The sequence below is a fragment of the Pseudorca crassidens genome, chromosome 11 (assembly GCF_039906515.1).
Source record: "Pseudorca crassidens isolate mPseCra1 chromosome 11, mPseCra1.hap1, whole genome shotgun sequence".
NCBI lineage: Eukaryota > Metazoa > Chordata > Mammalia > Artiodactyla > Delphinidae > Pseudorca > Pseudorca crassidens.
The window spans coordinates 90362234-90380203 of record NC_090306.1 but is presented as its reverse complement, the minus strand read 5'-3'; the positions used below and the strand labels follow the sequence as shown (position 1 = coordinate 90380203).

General features: G+C 41.4%; 1 protein-coding gene across 4 annotated transcripts in view; it reads right to left on the bottom strand.

Moving 5' to 3' along the window:
• Positions 1-13534, bottom strand: part of POLR3B (RNA polymerase III subunit B) — a 158621-nt gene extending 145087 nt beyond the window's left edge. For all 4 annotated transcript variants that reach the window (XM_067697835.1, XM_067697832.1, XM_067697833.1 and 1 more), the window contains exons 1-6: positions 13275-13534; positions 9670-9702; positions 5716-5772; positions 5567-5631; positions 3396-3471; positions 654-754 (exon numbers count right to left, since the gene is read on the bottom strand). In XM_067697835.1, coding sequence (XP_067553936.1) covers positions 654-754; positions 3396-3471; positions 5567-5631; positions 5716-5772; positions 9670-9702; positions 13275-13346 — 404 coding nt within the window. In that variant the 5' untranslated portion in view covers positions 13347-13534. The remainder of the gene's footprint in view (positions 1-653; positions 755-3395; positions 3472-5566; positions 5632-5715; positions 5773-9669; positions 9703-13274) is intronic.
• Between the last annotated feature and the right edge of the window lie 4436 nt (positions 13535-17970).

Below are 17970 nucleotides of genomic sequence, written 5' to 3'. Positions count from 1 at the left end.
CATATTTAATGAACAAATGGATGTTTATTAAACTCTTAGCACTTTTGAAGGGGGGCGGAACACTTGAGCGGTAATTATTTGCACTAAGTTTAAAGTCCAACATCATTATTAAACTCATTATTAAATATTGTGGATTCTGTCCATTTCTACAGGAGAATCAATATATTTCCCTAATTAGGAAAAGCAGGCAGCAAAAATGCTAGCTGATGCTATCTATTATTTCCAAACTTGTTCTGGGCAAATAAATAACTTCTGCCTTAAATACTGTTATAAACACTCATTCTTCCAGGAAAACTCAAAATATGTAAGAATCCACGGAGAAGACCAGCCCAGGAGCGTTCAGTGAAATGCTATCTTACCCAATGTTTCCCTAACAGCCTGGAGTTACAGGAGGAAATGGAAGCAATTTCCTTAGCTTTATAGAAAAGGTTTCACGATTTAAATATAACAACCACAACAACGTGACGGATGCTGCTCCAAGTGCTGTACATGTGCTGACTCGCTGGACCCATAAGATAACCCCGTGAAGTAGGCTCCAACTCCCCCATTTTTCAGATGAGGAAATAGGGCAAGAAGAGCATTAGTACGTGCTCGTGATCACCTCACAGGGCCGCAATGCTGGCAGCGAGGCTCCAGGAGGTGTCAGTCCTCACCTGCCAATGGGTAAGGCGTTGCGGATGATCCTCTGGCTGCCTCGGGTGTATTCAATATCCACTGTGATGGGGGCGGAGTACGTCATGTCCCGCAACCGGCACTGAAAGAGAATCAGACAATCATGGCTCCTCCTCTCTGGAAAAGAAAGGATCCTGGCAGCCTCAAAGAGCTCTTCTCGAGTAGAAGTATGGCCCATGCTGGACTCTGATCCCTCCATGGAACACAGCTGCCCCTGTGCTGCCTTAAGGGCACTGGGAATTACAAGCTTACCTTCTCCATGAGGGGATGATGCCAGCCATGGATCTAGACACTGCCACAGCATCCCCACCCCTGCCAGCCCAGAAATGGGACAATAAGTCTGGTACTGATTTTCTTCTCACTGATCTGATGCCATCACCAGTCTGCTCCCATATCTCTGAAGCCATTAGATCATCCTTTGCAAACTGGGTCCTTGGAGAATCATCAATATGGCTGCTTTATTCAAAATAGTTAACAACCAGTATAACAATAACTAAAGTATGTACACGCACAAACTAAAAGAATTAAACTATATTTCCTTTTATTCTCCAAACAAACTAAACTATATCACAAAATTCCTTTCCAAGGGATATGTCAGAGCATGAATCACTCAACACATCATTCTAACAATTTCTGAGTCACTTGTGGAACTTTAGAAGTTGTTGGTGCGCGCTTTACTTTCACGTGGTGATGACTCACTAAGAGAAGCCCTTGCCTGGGCCATGATCAGGAAACCCCATCAAAATCTTCCAATGACTTCTCCATTATATTGATGGTCCTCAGGTGCCTTGCAGTCTCAAAAAGAGAATTTCTCTGAACCTCAACCATACAATTCATGATGCTGAATCCTCTCTCTGGCTTTTACTGCACCAAAGACAGATACAAACTTTTTCTAGCCTAACAGTGCCTAGGATTTTAAAATACTATATAGTCCTATTATTGACCAGTATATTACCTTATATTTAATTATATCAAGCCTCCTGCAGGCCTGACCAAAGGTAGGGTGGCATGATGATCAGAGTGTGGACTCTATTTTCTGTGCTCAAATCCCGGCTCTACCAATTAAGTCTTAAATAACCTTTCTGCATCTCAGTCTCCTCATATGTAAAATGGGAATGTGAATAATTTTAATTCCCAAGAGTATGAGTATATATTTTTAGAATGGTGCCTGGTACAGAGTACTATATAAATATTATCTCATTTTTGTTAATAAAACTAATGTAACACCCATGATAGGCAGATATTCATGGGTCTTAACAAACTCATCCCTTCAAATGGAAATGAAATTTGACAGAAGTGGTAAACATGGGGCCCCAAACTACCTCTGGGGCCCCCTCTGTCCCCCTAGAACTCTCTCTTATCAACAGGAATAGGGCTGTGTGGGTAGAGCCTGCAGTACCTGCACCCCCAGTCCTGCTGTGGGTCCCATGACTGCCCATCCACCTGCTCTCCTACGCTCCCCATCTCTCTAAGAGTCAATACCCTCCAAGAAATCTTTGCACCCTCTTTCTCTAATTGCAGTAATACCCATGTGTTTTCTTCAACATCAGGAATAATTATTATAATGACAATTGTGGCTTCAGCCTTCTTGAACTACTTCGAATTCTTCGTCTTATCCCTTCTCTGAACCCAGTAATATACTAGTTTAGAAGGTGACTTGGAGATTATTAATTGGCTGTTTAGTTCTTGAAAAATTGGAAAGTTCTCGCCAAATGGAAAGCGGAGGTGGGGAAAGCCAAATCGGGGCGCACAGTTTCCAACATCCAGTCCTCACTACTCCCTGTTCATTCCAGCGTCACATATTCGCCTTACCTATCATCTAGGCTGCAAACCCTGGTGTCTCTGTTTCATTTGTTTTGTTATTTTAATCCATAAGAGTATGAACTTGAGCAAAGATATTATGTCTTATTTCTTTTGTATCTTCCAATTTTGCAGCACAAAATAAATGTTCAATCAATACTCGGTGATTAATACCAAAATTACCTATATAAAATATCTGGTTACTTGATCACACTTCCTATTTCACCTTGCTTAGACAACAACCATAGCACTCTAACACCTTACTTGTTCTTTACTGAAGATTCCTGTGCTATGTTCCCTAATTGCTATTTTAGCTTTACATTAATACAAACCAGAAAAATCTACAAAAATCATTTTCCTTTCTGAATCAATGCCCAATTATAGACACTAAGTGGAAGAATTTGAAGAGAAATCTAGAATCCGTTAAAAGCCAATAAACAGGGCTGTTCTAAAAGCCGTTGCCTGTAGCTCTTTTAAAACCCTGGCATTTACATTTTCTTCTCCTCTGCCTCTTCTGCTAGACCGTGAGTTCCTTGTCCTCAGTCCCTCTGCAAACGCAAGGCCTGCTGACCCTCAAAATACGCGCTAAGCGAGAAACCCCTGCAGGAACAGCACACCGCACCAGACACCAGTGGTCAGCAAGGAGCGGGGGTGGAGAGACCATGAAAAAACTCAGAAACAGGACATAAAAAAGACACAGTGACCTAACAGTGCAAGTTAACTAGGATTAAATGATAAACCAACTAATACGAAACTGTTTCCTAATACAGTATGGTATTATACAGGTGCTTATTTATTTTGGTTATCTTGTCTCATAAGAGATTTTTTCCCATTTTTAAATCATTTTTTAAGAATATATGTTAAGGGCACTGACTCTTCCAGTTAAACCAAACAAATCCAATTAAATTAAGGTTGATAATTACCTCATGAGGGGACACTGGTCTAGTTACATTGAAGCTTTCTTCAACATCAGGAAGCCCGACATAGATATTAAGATATCTGAAAAGCAAGTTATTCCAGAACCAATTACAGTTCTTCAAAGAACATATAAACAATCAAGCTATTTTCCTCCCGAATACAAGATTGCCCTTCGACAAATGCTTATCTTGCAGAGGATGACAAATTAACAAATTAACAAATTATAATTGGAGATCTTAAAGTCATAGAACACACAGTTTACAAAGGAGAGAAAATGTTATCAAGTTATCTTTAAAAAAAATACTGTAAATCTCTTTACAAAAATATTGAAACTATAGCTCCCTACAAATGATACTTAAGGAAAAAAGCAAATGCAAAAGAGTAGCTATAGTGCACTACCATTCTCATAAGAAAGGATATGGAGGAAAAAATATATGTGCTCATTTGTGCAAAAGAAACAGGAAGAAGAAAGCAGAAACTAAAGAGACGGGTTACCTACAGGGAGCACTGGGAACACGGTGGGAAGAACTGGAAGGGGAGGGACAATTTTCTGAATAGACTTTTTTCTATAGGTCTAACTCTTACAACCATAATAATGTCTCACATATCCAAAATGGCATACAAACCTTACTGCACTACAAATGAATAATATAACGGCACTGAAAAGGTAAGAAAGAAAATAACTAACCTGAGTAACTTTAGAAAACAGTATTCTGATTGGATACAGCAAAGACAGAAAAGCAGTATACAAGTATTAGTAAATTTTATTCTCACAGAGTGATGAATTAACAATTCTGAAACTACTTTATGTATGTCCTAGGACTGAATAAGTAAGTAAATATAGCTCTGTCTACTGAGACTTTAGTACCCGTATCTTGGTGTCTAAACACTACTCTCCAATAAAAGAGACTAAAGCTCCTTGGAGAAATGACTGATTCCAGGCTGGGACAGGAAAAATACTAGATGAACCACATCTCATGGTACCAGAAAGTAGGGGAGTGCTCGAAAATTCACAGGGGCATGTTGAAAGGATGCAGCAGTCAACTTGATGAATCTCCCTATGGCCAAATCTGGGACCATTTGAGAAATAAAACAATGACAGTACTGGATTATGATGCATAGAATAAAATAAACATCCATGAGTTCATATTAATATAAATAAAATTACAGATAGAGAGCAAATGAGGGGAAGAAAAAGTTCTTCCTCACAGTAGAATTCTAATATTAATGTAGAAAGAATGATGGAAATAGAGACTTGCCAATAGGTAAACACCACAGCAATTACTGTTGTAGGTAACTGCTACAACAATCATCAATGCATGCTAAAGGTAGTGGGTAAAGTGCAATGAGAAATAAGATATTTGCATAGTCTCGAAGGATCACCTTATAAGATAGTGATTAATTACTGAAGGAAAAATTAGTAACTTTACAGTAGAGAAACCTGGAAGATACCATCTTAATCAAGTGAACAAAGTTAAAATCACCAGCCGTTAAATATACTGACATCTGTACCCCCTGATATGGTACAGTGAGAATGACATGAAGCATCGCTTCTGTGGTATTCTGGCCAAAAAGGCATAACCCAATGTAGCCACAAGCAAATACCGCACAAACCCGAATCAAGGACTTTCTACAAAACGACTGACCAGAATTCTTCAAAAGTGTCAAGGTCATGAAAGACCAAGAGAGCTTGAGGAACTGTCATAGATTGGAGAGGATGAAGGAGACATATGACATCTGAACATAATGCAGGTCCTGGATTGAATCCTGGACCAGAAAATGGACATTAGTGGGAAAACTAAGATTTGTAGATTAGTCAACAGTATTCTATCAGTGCTAATTTCCTAGTTTTGCTAATTATGCTATGGCTACATAAGATGTTAATATTAGTATAAACTGGGTGAAGTGTAACATGAGAACTCCTTGTCCTCTTTTTGTAATTTTCCTCTAAAATTGTTTTTAAAAAAGTTTAAACCTAATAGTTTCAGTAACTTTTCACTCATAACTACCTGTTATCCTTAGCTTACCAATTAAAAAATAAGCATTTGATAAATATCTTCCTATCAAACAGATAAAAGGAGAATTATGTTAAAAGAGTTTTGACAGCAACTACATTCACTATAAAAAAATGTTAGACATAATCAAAATAGCAAATTAAGAGTAGTTGCTTCCTTACTTTAAGTACCACATGGGGTCAGCATCACTCGTAACCTTTTCGTTGGCTTTCATTATTTTCTTTATCTGCAGGGGAAAGAGTAACATGAGGAAAGACTCTGGCTTCCAGTTAATTCTTAACCATATCCTTTTCCAAGATCTGATGCTTACCTCTACATTAATGAAATAGTTAAATGAATCTATATGCTGTTTCACAAGGCCTTTCACCTAAACAGATAAAAAGTAAAAAGTAGGTTAGCAACAAAATAGCAGATTACACAATGGATCTCACCTGATCCATAAATTTTCCTCAAAACCAAAGTGAGAAAAAAAATCCATGAATTTTACTTAGCAAAGCTTTACATTTATGTGTCCTCACTCCATCTCTCCTCCATCTTACTAGAACACCCTCAAATTTTCCTCCCTGAAAAACAGTCTGACCTTTGGAATTCAAGATATGAGTACCTGAATATACCTAATGACTCCCCATGAGCTAACAAATAAGGCAGGATTTTCCCTACATGCTTTGAATTTACAAAAAAAATCCCAGAAACAAATACAGCAGTTGAGCATCATCTCTTCAACCCTCAAACAACGTCTATTTTCTTTCTTGTCTTGCTCCTATGTAAGCAGTTTTATGATTTCCACATATCTGTCTTTCATATCACTTTTAGAAGAATGAAGGGAAAAAACAAGGATCTCTATTAAGAAAACCAAAAATAATTGCATTTAAAATTGGAAGCAGAGTGAACATCAGGGACCTAAGATCGACCAGCTGGCAGCGACTTCCTTTCATCTCAGAAGTCAGTATGGCTGCACAAAGCGCTATGAAAAACACTGAAACGATAAACACATAGAATCCAGTCTTAGGACTTAAAGGACTGTAATGTTCATCATTTTACATTAATCTTCAAACACAATTAGTTCAACATTTCTAGAACACTCTCAACAGACAGATAATCACAGGGCCTTTGCTTTAATTCCACCTCCTTATTCAGGATCTCACTGGCTTACAAAGCAGCCATCCTATTATGAAATAGTTCTGATTGTTAGGGGAAAAATTCACCCTTATAATGATCTGCAGTCTGCCTTCCCACAGTTTCCACCCCTGGGGCTTAACTGTCTTTTCTGGAGAAAATGCCTGCTCTACCTCAGTCTGTTGAGTGATCACATCTCTCTTTCACGTTCTCACTTCCAGGCTGAACAGGCACTTCCCCTATTTCTCGCAGGCATGCCTTCCAGACCCCTCAGCAGCCCATGAACCGCTCCTGAGTGGGCTCCACGCTGTCATCACATGGATGTTAATCCTCCACAGCCTGACCAGTGTACAGTGGGGCGACTACGTACCTCCCTCACTCTGGATATTTTACCACTGCTATTAAAAAACAAGGTCACGTTACAGGCTGATCAACTAGAACTCAAAAGGTAATTGTTTATGTTCACAAAAGAATGCTATTAAGTCAAGCACACCCCATTTGGTACTTGTGCAAAACTAAGAGGGACTTACAGGAGTCCCTCTTCACTGCTGTCACCCCAACCTAACATTCCAAGTCTGGATTCTACCTGCCCACAGCACTGCAGCCTCACAGGCTTCAAGTTCCTGTCTTCAGTTACATATTAAAAATCTTTACATTTTTGTTCTTGGACAAATATATTTCAAGGTGGTCTGAGTAAAAGAGTACCCCAACTTTAAATGAATGAAATAGCTGTAGTCTCATGTCTCTGTTAAGTTCTCTACCTTGTCAACTACAAAGTGGCATTTTCCATTGGCACCTGCCATCTAAGCACTAATACTCTAGCCGACAGTTCAGAAGATTGAAGGTTCGAGTCCCTTCAAGGTTGCCATAGTAACTGTCGAGTTAAAAAACATGCACAACATGAGAGTTGCGAGTTAAGTTTTATTTGGGGCAAAATGAGGACTACAGCCAGGAGACAGCATCCCAGATAGCTCTGAGAAACTTCTCCAAAGACGCAGGGGGGAAGGTCAGTATACATGTGATTTTGGTGCAGGGGGAGCACATGCAATCAAGCACACATTCTTCGCAGGAGGTTTCTGCTACTCTCGTGAAGGTTACTGCTAGTCACGAGGCGCAGACGTCACCATGAAGGATTTTAGTGCTTTTCTAGATACGAGGAGATGCAAGAATTGGGCTCATAAAATTGGCTCCTGAAAATATCTAACTATTGGGCTTCCCTAGTGGCGCAGTGGTTAAGAATCTGCCTGCCAAGGCAGAGGACACGGGTTCGAGCCCTGGTCCGGGAAGATCCCACATGCCGCAGAAGAACTAAGCCCGTGCGCCACAACCACTGAAGCCCGTGTGCCTAGAGCCCATGCTCCGCAACAAGAGAAGACACCACAGTGAGAAGCCCGTGCACCGCAACAAAGAGTAGCCCCCGCTGACCACAACTAGAGAAAGCCCGTGCACAGCAACGAAGACCCAACGCAGCCAAAAATAAAAATAAATAAAATAAAATTTAAAATATATATATCTAACTATCTGAAGACCTGTTTTGCCAGTTTTTCCCAGAGCACACAGTGCCTCATTTCTGCTCTCCACCCTGAACTCCTTTCAGGGGGTGTTGAAAGTCAGCAGCTGTAGCAGCACATGATTTAATTCTTGTAGAGGTAGATGGCAAGTGCCAATGGAAAATGCCAATATGTAGTAGACAACCTCTTCTTGGACCACATACCACCAACTGTCTCCTCTTTTTTGAATCACAAATCCTACCCCTTCTCCTCTGCTTATGCGTATGTGTGTATGTGTGTGTGTGTGTGTATATATATATATATATATACACACATATATATATGTATATATATATATATATACATATATATATATATATATAGTTCCCTTTGAAAAAAAAAAAGGCATAATTAAAAACAACAACAACAAAAAAACTTCCCTTGACCTTACTATCATTTTATTTCATTTTTGGTTACTTAAAACTTCTTCAAGAGCTTCCTATTGCTGTTAGAAGAAAAGCCAAAATCCTTCACATCAAACTCCTTAACCATAAAATCTGGTCAGAAATCTGGCCCTGACAGCTTCCCAGCTTCATCTCCCAGCACTCTCCCTTCTGCCTATTAACAGAAAACTAAGTTGGACAAAACTCTACTCATTTTTCAAGTCTTCATTCTTTCACTTAGCGAGATGCTTCCAAGATTCATCCATGTTGTAGCATATGTCAGCACTTGATTTCTTTTTATTGCCAGATACTATTCCATTGTATGGATAGACCATATTTTATTTATCCATCCATTAGCTGGTGTTCATGTGAGTTTACACTTTTTGGCTATTATGAATAATGCTGCTATGAACATCTGTGTACAAGTTTTTGCATGGACACGTTTTCATTTATCTTGAGTAAATACCTAGGAGTAGAATCGCAGGATCAGACAGTAACTATGTTTAACCATTTGATGAACTGCCAGGCTGCTTTCCAAAGCGGCTGCAACATTCTACATTCCCATCAGTAGAGCGTTAGGATTCTGATTGCTCCACATCCTCATCAACACTTGCTACTGTCTTTTTTTGACTATAACCATCCTACTGTGTGTCAAGTGGTCTATCATTGTGGAACCTGCTACTACTCAGCATAAGCTCTTTAAAACTGAAATTCAATAATAATAGGAATCGTATAATCTGTAGTTCCTCTGTCTAGCCACTCACCCATTCCAGCCAAGCAGACTGGACTCTGTTTCCTACAGACCCCGTGGAGGCTCCTCCTGAGCACCTTTATTAAGCCATGCTCCCTGCATCCTACCTTTCAGCTCAGTTAATTCCTTTCCTCTTAAGATGTGGCTTACATCTCACCTCCTTTGGGAGGCCCTCTCTGACCACTTGTGGCATCACTCTTGCCAACAGCACTTTGGTTTGTATTATTCATGTGCCATGCTACAACGTATACTACTTCCTATCTCTAAAATTAGATTAGCAATCCCCTAACTAGTATTTTATAGACAGGGATACTGCCTTATAATTTCTTGTACTTCTAAAACCTAGAAAAGCACACAGTTGTACAAAGTCAAAAAATGTTGGTGAAAAAAAATTAATTTTAAAAAAGGCTTATTTCTTCACTCTTCATTGGAAAAACAACTAATTATTATTAAATATTAATTACCTTTAAAAATGCTGGAAGCAGCCGCCATTTTTCCTGTGAATCAGAACAATAAAAGTATCAGAACTCTGTGCTAGCAATCACAATATTTTCATGAGAAGTTACTTTAATGTACCCAAAATGACTCACTTCATCACAGGAAGCAAAAGAAAGTAAATGAAAACGAACAATTTTTACATTGCAACCACTTTTATGGAAATCATATATGTGCTGTGTATGTACATGTATACAAACATGTACACACACAAGTATATATAAACCACAGATTTCTTAAATAGAATATACTTTAACCTCTTCTTGGTGACTCAAGATTCCAAGTACTTTTTATCTTTATTTTATTCTCATGACACTTCCTGAGTAAGCAGGGTTTGCCAGTCTTAGGAAGGGTGAGTAAGTTTCAGAGAGGCTGGTGTGGAAGCTAGGTCTCTCAACCCAAAGGGAGTTCTTTCTCCCCCTTATTTTTTCTCAACTAGTGCCTGGTCAGAGCTCAGGCTGCAGAAGGATATCACATGGTGTCCATCTCCTACTTTAAATGGTTGCAAACTGCCACACTTCTTGAGTTCTTAGGCCTGCTCTTCACACCTTCCTGAGGTCGTAAACAGCCTACCATGATAAGACTCTTCATGAATGGTATCTAATCTGTTAATGGGAAATCTGACAAATGGTTAGAACTGAGTCTTAAGTAAGAATACACAGTTCCTGAGTAAGGGCTCCAGAATCATGTAAGACTTCCCAAGAACTGTAAACTTTTTTACTTTGAGTAACAGGAGAAGCATTGGAAGGTTTTGAGCAAAAGAGTGACAAGATGATGTGACTCATTTTAACTGGATCACTCTAGCTGCTGGGGTGAGAACAGGCAAGGTTAGAAGGAGGGAGATCATTTAGGAGTTCACTGCAATACTCCAGGCTGATAACAATATGGGTAGTGAGAAACTGTTGGCTAGGAAACTCAATGTGAAGTTAGAGCCAACAGGACTTGACAGTAGATTAGATGGAGACTCTGAGAGAAAGAAGAGTTGAGACAGACACCTTAGAGTTGCCATTTCTGGAGATGAGGAGGACGCTGGATGTCTGGATGCTGTCAGAGTAGCAGGTTTAGGTGTGCAGGGGTCATCAGGAGTTTGGTTGGGGGCATGTTAAGTTTGAGATATCCATTTGTCTATTTGGAGATGCCAAATAGACAACAAATATAGGTCTGGAACTTGGGAAGAGAGTGGCCTGGAGATCTAAATCAGGGAGAGGTCAGCAAATGGAGGGTAGTTAAAGCCGTGTAACAGATGGAAATCACGTGGAGAAGAGTTCCATGAAGTGAGATCAAAAACACTCCAACGTTTAGAGATGAGGAGCAGAAAGCACATCCAGCAAAGAAGACTGAGGAATGGCCTGAGAGGGAGGCAGACGACCTGGAACAAGTAAAAACATTTTTCAAGAAAAAAGGTAGGTGGGGGCAGGGGGTACGTAAGAAATCTCTATACCTTCCTCTCAATTTTGCTGTGAACCTGAAACGTCTCTAAAAAAAGTCAAATCTTAAAAAAAAAAAGAAGTTGAGTCTGGCAAAACTCATCTATGATGATAGAAATCAAAAGGTGTGGTACGGCACAAACTGAAAAGGGAACTTCGCGGGATGCTGAAAATGTTCTATATCTTGTATGGGGTGCTAGTCATTTGGGTATACATAACTGTCAAAACTAATGTAAATGAACACTTAGTACTCATGCATCTTACTGTATGTAAATCTACAAAGAAGAATGCGAGAAAAATCAGAGAAGACTATATGAGGAGAGTAGAAAGATCTTGAGGCGATCTGGGGGGGGCGAGAAACAAGTTAGAGAAGTAAGCAGTGGCCAAAATGATAAAAGGACTCATATAAGTATGGTAAGGACTTTAGATTTTGCCCTGAGAGCAATGGGCAGACTGAAGAATTTTAACCAAGGGAGCAACGTGATCATATCTGCCTGTTTAAACTGATGGCTCTGGCTACAGAGCAGAGAACAGACTGTTGGAATGGGACAAGTCAGGAGCCTAGGAAATAAGAGATGACAGTGGTTCAGACTTGGAGAACAGAAGAAAGGAAGTTTCAGAATTGAGTACATTTTGTAGTTGGGGGCCCTTAAGATGGGACGGTGGATTGGATGCAGAGGGCCAGGAAAAGGAACTGTTATTCCTGAATCAGAAGACTGGAAATGTAGTACTGGTCCCTTCACAGCTGTGCAAATTCAGACAAGACACAGAAATCCTTTAGGCTTATTCCTTCAGCTCTCTGGAGAAGCAGTCCAGTCAGCACTTAAGGATGAGGGCTCTGGAGTCTGACTGCCAGGGTCTAAAACACAGATCAGCCATTTAACAACCTTCTGAAACTGGGTGAGTTACTTAACCTCTCTGAGCCTTAAAAATCTTCATTGGCAAAATGGGGCAAAAATATTACTTGCTTCAGATGATTAAATAACATAATGCTCGTTAGGCTTGAACAGAGCTGGCACATACGTGCTCAGTAAATGCTGGCTCTTAAATAGCTGTTCAAGAGCTAAAAATTCAGATCAACTATAATCCAATATAAAAAAAAAAAGTTAAAAATCCAGTATTGCCCAATGAAGATCAGCAGTGTATTGCAGGCACTCACAGATTGAATCTAACAGACTGATTGTAATTCCTTTATTTGCCGAATAATTATTACAGAAACAGATTTACTGATCCTGTCGGCCATTCTCCTCCTTAAACTTGTCAATGGCATCCCAGCCCTCCTTTAGATGTCTAACAAAACCTTTCATAATCAGGATCCTTATCTGTCACCCTTAAGTCTCTCCTCTACTTTTCTCCACTCCAGTGCTACTGGATTTGTTTTAATTCCTTAAAAACAGATGGTCTTGCCTCCAGGCTTCCAGTGTCCTTTCCCTCTGCCTGAATCTCTCCCTTGACTATTTCTCCACTTCCCATCCCATGCCAACTAAGATTTTGAGGCCCAGAGAAGTTATATGTACCTTTCCAGAAAATAAAATCACGTCAACATCTGAACTTCATTAGGCAGCTCACTGTAGGGCAGTTATCCTTAACTTCTGAGAATCTGATGAAAGCTACGGGGCTACTCCCCCGAAAACACCTAGGCAAAATCTGGAGTAAATTTTCTCGGCGTTTAAAATACTCCTGCAGCCCAAACTTGAGTTCCTGGTGAAAAGGAAAAATTACTAGCCTGGGATTCAGACGATCTGGTTTTCCCACCACAGCCAGCTGTGGGACCTCACCAACGTGGCCTAAGCTCCCTGGACCTCATTATCCCTTATAAGCCGTCAAAGATGCAATATGTCCCCCCAAGGTGGGCGAGAGTCAGTCCTCCCCTGATAACACACGAACACTGGAATGCGTCCATCCCGAGAGCCGTGCGCGGAGCCGCTGGGTCTGCGCGGCGGCTGACATCTCCCCTCAGCTTGACCCTGCACGAACAGCAGTGCCCGGCTCTGGAGAGGACTCGCGCGGAGCCCCAAGCACGCGCGGAGTCCTGAGCATGCGCGGAAGACGCGGCCCGCCCCCCTCCGCGGCCAGAGTTCTCGGGGCAACGCCTCCCGGGGACGCATGCCAGCTTCTCTTCCGTTCCACGCGTGCCCTGCCCTCACCTCTACAGTCGGGATCGGCGCGGCCAGCTGCTCCGGGGTCAAGTTCCCAAACTCCTCCGCAAGCACGTCCATGCTGTTCACGACAAAAGAAGGAGCAAACAGAACCCTCACGCGCGCCTTCGCTGCGCCAGGCAAACTGCTGTACCCGTGAAGAGCGGTGCGCGGTGGCCTAAATAGTCCCCGCCGCGCAACTTAATTGGAGTCGCGGAAGAAAGGTTCCGCCTGCTCTCGGTCAGACCCTGCGGTTGAACCCGGATGTGGCTGAGGCGGAGCTTGGAAACTGCGCCCCCTGGTGTCGCTCGGAAGTCTCGCCTGGGTAATCTTAAACCCCAGCGGACAGATTTTGGCAGTTATCCCACAATCAAGACCAACAACGCGTATTTTCATTTTAAAAATAATTCAAAGAAAACGGTAAATGGATAATTTGCACAACTTGAGCCACCGAGGCATCGAATTCATTTAATTTAAGCCCAAACTACACATTGTATAGTATGGAAAAAATAGGAAATTTACCAAATGCCTAGTAGGAGGGGATTGGTTAAAAAATTAAGGTACATGCGTGTGATGGCCTATTATACAATCATTAAAATGACCACGAAGTGAGGAGGAGTTAACTTACCTACAGAGAAGAGCATAACAGGAGAGTAATTAAGATAGTGTTATATTCTAAAAGGGCTAGACAGAAGATCCAGGAGTAAATTCCAGCAGAAATTTAGTATGAAAAGATGACATTTTAAAAGAGCAGGGGAAAGATGGCTTATCCAAAAATTGATGTTGGAGCTGCTGATTAGCCATTTAGAAAAAAAATACATCTAAGTAAATACTATACAGATTAAATATTTAAATGTTAACAAAACCTTAGAAGAAAATATAAAGTGAGTAAATCCATAACACTGAGCTGTGGCCACCTTCAAGGATAGCAATATAGTCAGAAATCATAAAGGAAAATATTCATAGATTGGATAATATAATTCTAGCCATAGGTTTATGATTCCACGGAAATTTTTAAATTTTCTGAATAGATGGTTAAAAATCACCATGAATGGTTTCAAGAAATACAAGTTGGGGCTTCCCTGGTGGCGCAGTGGTTGAGCGCCCTCCTGCCGATGCTAGGAGACACGGGTTCGTGCCCCGGTTCGGGAGGATCCCACATGCTGCGGAGCGGCTGGGCCCGTGAGCCATGGCCGCTGGGCCTGCGTGTCCGGAGCCGGTGCTCCGCAACGGGAGAGGCCACAACAGTGAGAGGCCCGCGTACCGCAAAAAAAAAAAAGAAAAAAAAAAAAAAAGAAATACAAGTTGGCAGAAGAGAAAGGATTGGTATCCCTAATTTAAAGTGAACTTACAGGGACTTCGCTGGTGGCGCAGTGGTTAAGAATCTGCCTGCCAGTGCTAGGGGACACGCGTTCGATCCCTGGTCCGGGAAGATCCCACGTGCCACGGAGCAACTAAGCCCGTGCACCACAACTGAGCCTGCACTCCAGAGCCTGTGAGCCACAACTACTGAAACCCGTGCACCTAGAGCCCGTGCTCTGCAACAAGAGGAGCCACCGCAATGAGAAGCCCACGCACCGCAATGAAGAGTAGTCCCCACTCGCGTCAACTAGAGAAAGCTCACGCGCAGCTTGAGCTGCATTGGGTCTTGCATGAAGACCCAATGCAGCCAAAAAATTTTAAAAATTTTAAAAAAATGATAGAGCCTGCCTTGTAGCGGGTTGTGCAGTTATATGAGATCATTTATATAAAGTGCTTAGGCCATAATATGGTAAGTCATTATTTTACTACATTCTGAAAGAAAAAAATTATATTCAGGTTCCCTGCCATGCCGGCAAGTGCAGCTGCTGGGACAGATTACTAAGTTTCCTTTCTTCTTCATAAAGCCTTGCGATAAATCCCTAGGTCCCTTTCCCTTGAAAGCTGAACAAGGCTAACATACCAAGCTTAGACATGAAAAGATAAAGCTTCACTTGAAAAACAGAGAACAAGAGGGTACAAGTTGCTAGTACAAATGTACGTTCTAAAAGGTTAGATTAAGTCATGGAGGATAAAGTCATACCTGATTTACTAAATGAAATTAGAGCATGTTGGGTGTGTCACTATCCTTTGAAGTTGACAGCAAGGACAATAACTGCAGCCTTCTATGTACCCTTGAGTTTCTCTGCCAATGACAATATTGGGCTTAATGAACCACGGTTGTGATATGATTTGACAATTTTTGGTCTTATGTACTTAAGTACTCAATCATCACTTCTCAAAATACTAAAACCTCTTGAAGTGTGAAAGAGATTTAGGACAAATAAATGAGCTATTGTAATGTATTCTGTCCACATTATGCTTTAGAGTTTGTAGACAATTTCAAATACATTATCTCATTTGATTCTCACAATAGCTCTGCGAGGCAGTCAGGTAGGTTAGGAAATGGATGTTCAGGGAGACTAAAAGATTGGCTTGAGGTCATATAGCTGAGAAGCAGAAGTGAATTCAAACTCAGGTCCTGTGACTCTCAGTCCCATGCTACTTTTACTGAATAATGAGTGGAAAATGTTGGTACCTAACATCATCAGAGGAAGAACAGGCTGAATTTTAGTTTTAAGAAGGATTCAAGTGAAAAAAATATGTTGCACAAAAGATGGCACTCCCCACGCCCATGGCATACTTAGCCAATCAGCCACAGAATTCTTTACTGCTTGTCCCGGATTTAGCTTCAAAATCCTCTCAACACAGTGCTCTGGGAGCTAATACTAAAAGATCAGAGCAGGCACATGACCTTAAACTTATTTTCATGGGACTTCCCTGGTGGTCCAGTGGTTAGGACGTTGTGCTTCCAACGCAGGGGTCTTGGATTCAATCCCCGGTTGGGGAACTAAGATCTGCATGCCGTGTGGCATGGCCAAAGTGGGGGGGGGGGGGGCGGAATCAGGTAATTCCTTCATGGTCTACTAGGCAATGCCCAGCACTTCATTAATGCAAGGACCCAGTAAGTTCTGTTGTTCATTAAAAAAATAAACTTATTTTCATAAAAAGATGATTCATAGAGCTTATTGAAGGAAACTGGAGGGATCTGAGGTGGAGACTGTTGCTAATGCTTACCAATACCCAACACCCACACCCGCCTTTTCTCCTGGGCACATCTTCCTGACTCCTTTGCAGTTAGATGGGGCCAGATGACCATCTAGCCATCTAGTCATCAACTAACGATCTAGTTAGTTCTGCCCTATGTACCATGAGTAGAAGTGGGTGATCCTTTTCTTTCCCTTATCTTCTGAGTGATTAAGGAGACGCTGAAGGTTTCAGGGACTATTGAGTTACAAGATGGATGGAAGTTGGGTCTCTAAGTGGCTGAATGGAGTAGAGTCCGCGACACACACACCAACCTTCCTTAAACTTTGAACTACAATTTGAGAAATAAGGTTATGCTGAGGCTTTGCTCAGCAGTTCATCTACACACACCAATAAAGGTTGACTTCAATGACTATGCCCTTCCTGGAATCATCTTTTTGTGTCATTCTTAGAGGCGATACTGGATTGGGGGACCTCTTCACACATTTCTCCCATTCAAGTTTTAAAGACCTCATGAGTACACATGGTAGTGGATTTGTTTTTCTCTTTCTGATCCTTCCTTTTTGGAAGAAATCCCTAGTTGGGTGACCTTGGTGGGAACACAGGAGTCTAAGGGGCAGCTACTGTCTTGTTCCATCCCCTGCAAATTAGAGCCTGGGCCCTTGATAGAGATTCTTCCAACTGAATGTTGATATCTGAGACTTTAAATCTTGAGCAAATAAGGCAAAGCAGCAAGGACAATTGAGAAACCAATCTCTGAATCCAGCTTGGCTGAGGTCCTATGCTTGCATTGCCTTGGTTCTTCCCATCTTCCAAGCTTAATCCCCCAGGTAAAACAGATTCCATGAGGTACTTAAACCTCTCCAATAAACTCTCTTTCTGCTTCTGTTAGCTAGAGTCCATTTCTACATGGACTCTTGTGCCATGTGTTCATGTGTTCATGCGTATACACATATGCACACAACACAGAATATTCTAGCACCAACAGCAAGTGTTCTTTGTCAGGGCAATCCTTCCAAAACATAAATTGCTTGTAACCTTCTCCTGTTTCAAAAGATTCAATGGTTATCTCTTTCAGGACAAAACCCTCCCTTTTGAGCATGACATCCCAGAAGCCTTTTACCTTGCTTGTTTCCCCTCTCATCACTTCCCCTCTTCTATAGGCTGGACCCTTGGCTTACCATTTCTCCACACCGTCGTACCCACTGTGCACTTGGCCTCTTGTGCCTTTCCCTTTCTTGGCAAGTTCCTGCCTACCCTTCATGCTTTAGCTCAAGGGTGACCTCCACGAAACACAGTCTGGCAGTATTTCCTCTAACACCACGTGTATGTGTTTTATTGCCCGAATTACACTTTATTGCAATTGTTCACAAGTTTATCCTTCTTATTAGGTTACAAACTTCTTCAGGACAGTGTCTGCCTAGTCATCTGTGTATCAAAGATCTAGGATACTTCTTGGCACACCGTAGATGCTCAATAGCTGTCTGTTGACTGAATGAACGAATGAACATGACCTGACGTCTGTGAGGCTCTGATGATCAGCAGAAGAATCCTTCTAAAACAACTGCAATAAAGACTGTGCAGTATTCCAGCCCTGAGTTACCCAAAGGTGGTTTAGAAAACAAAGAGACACCAGCTG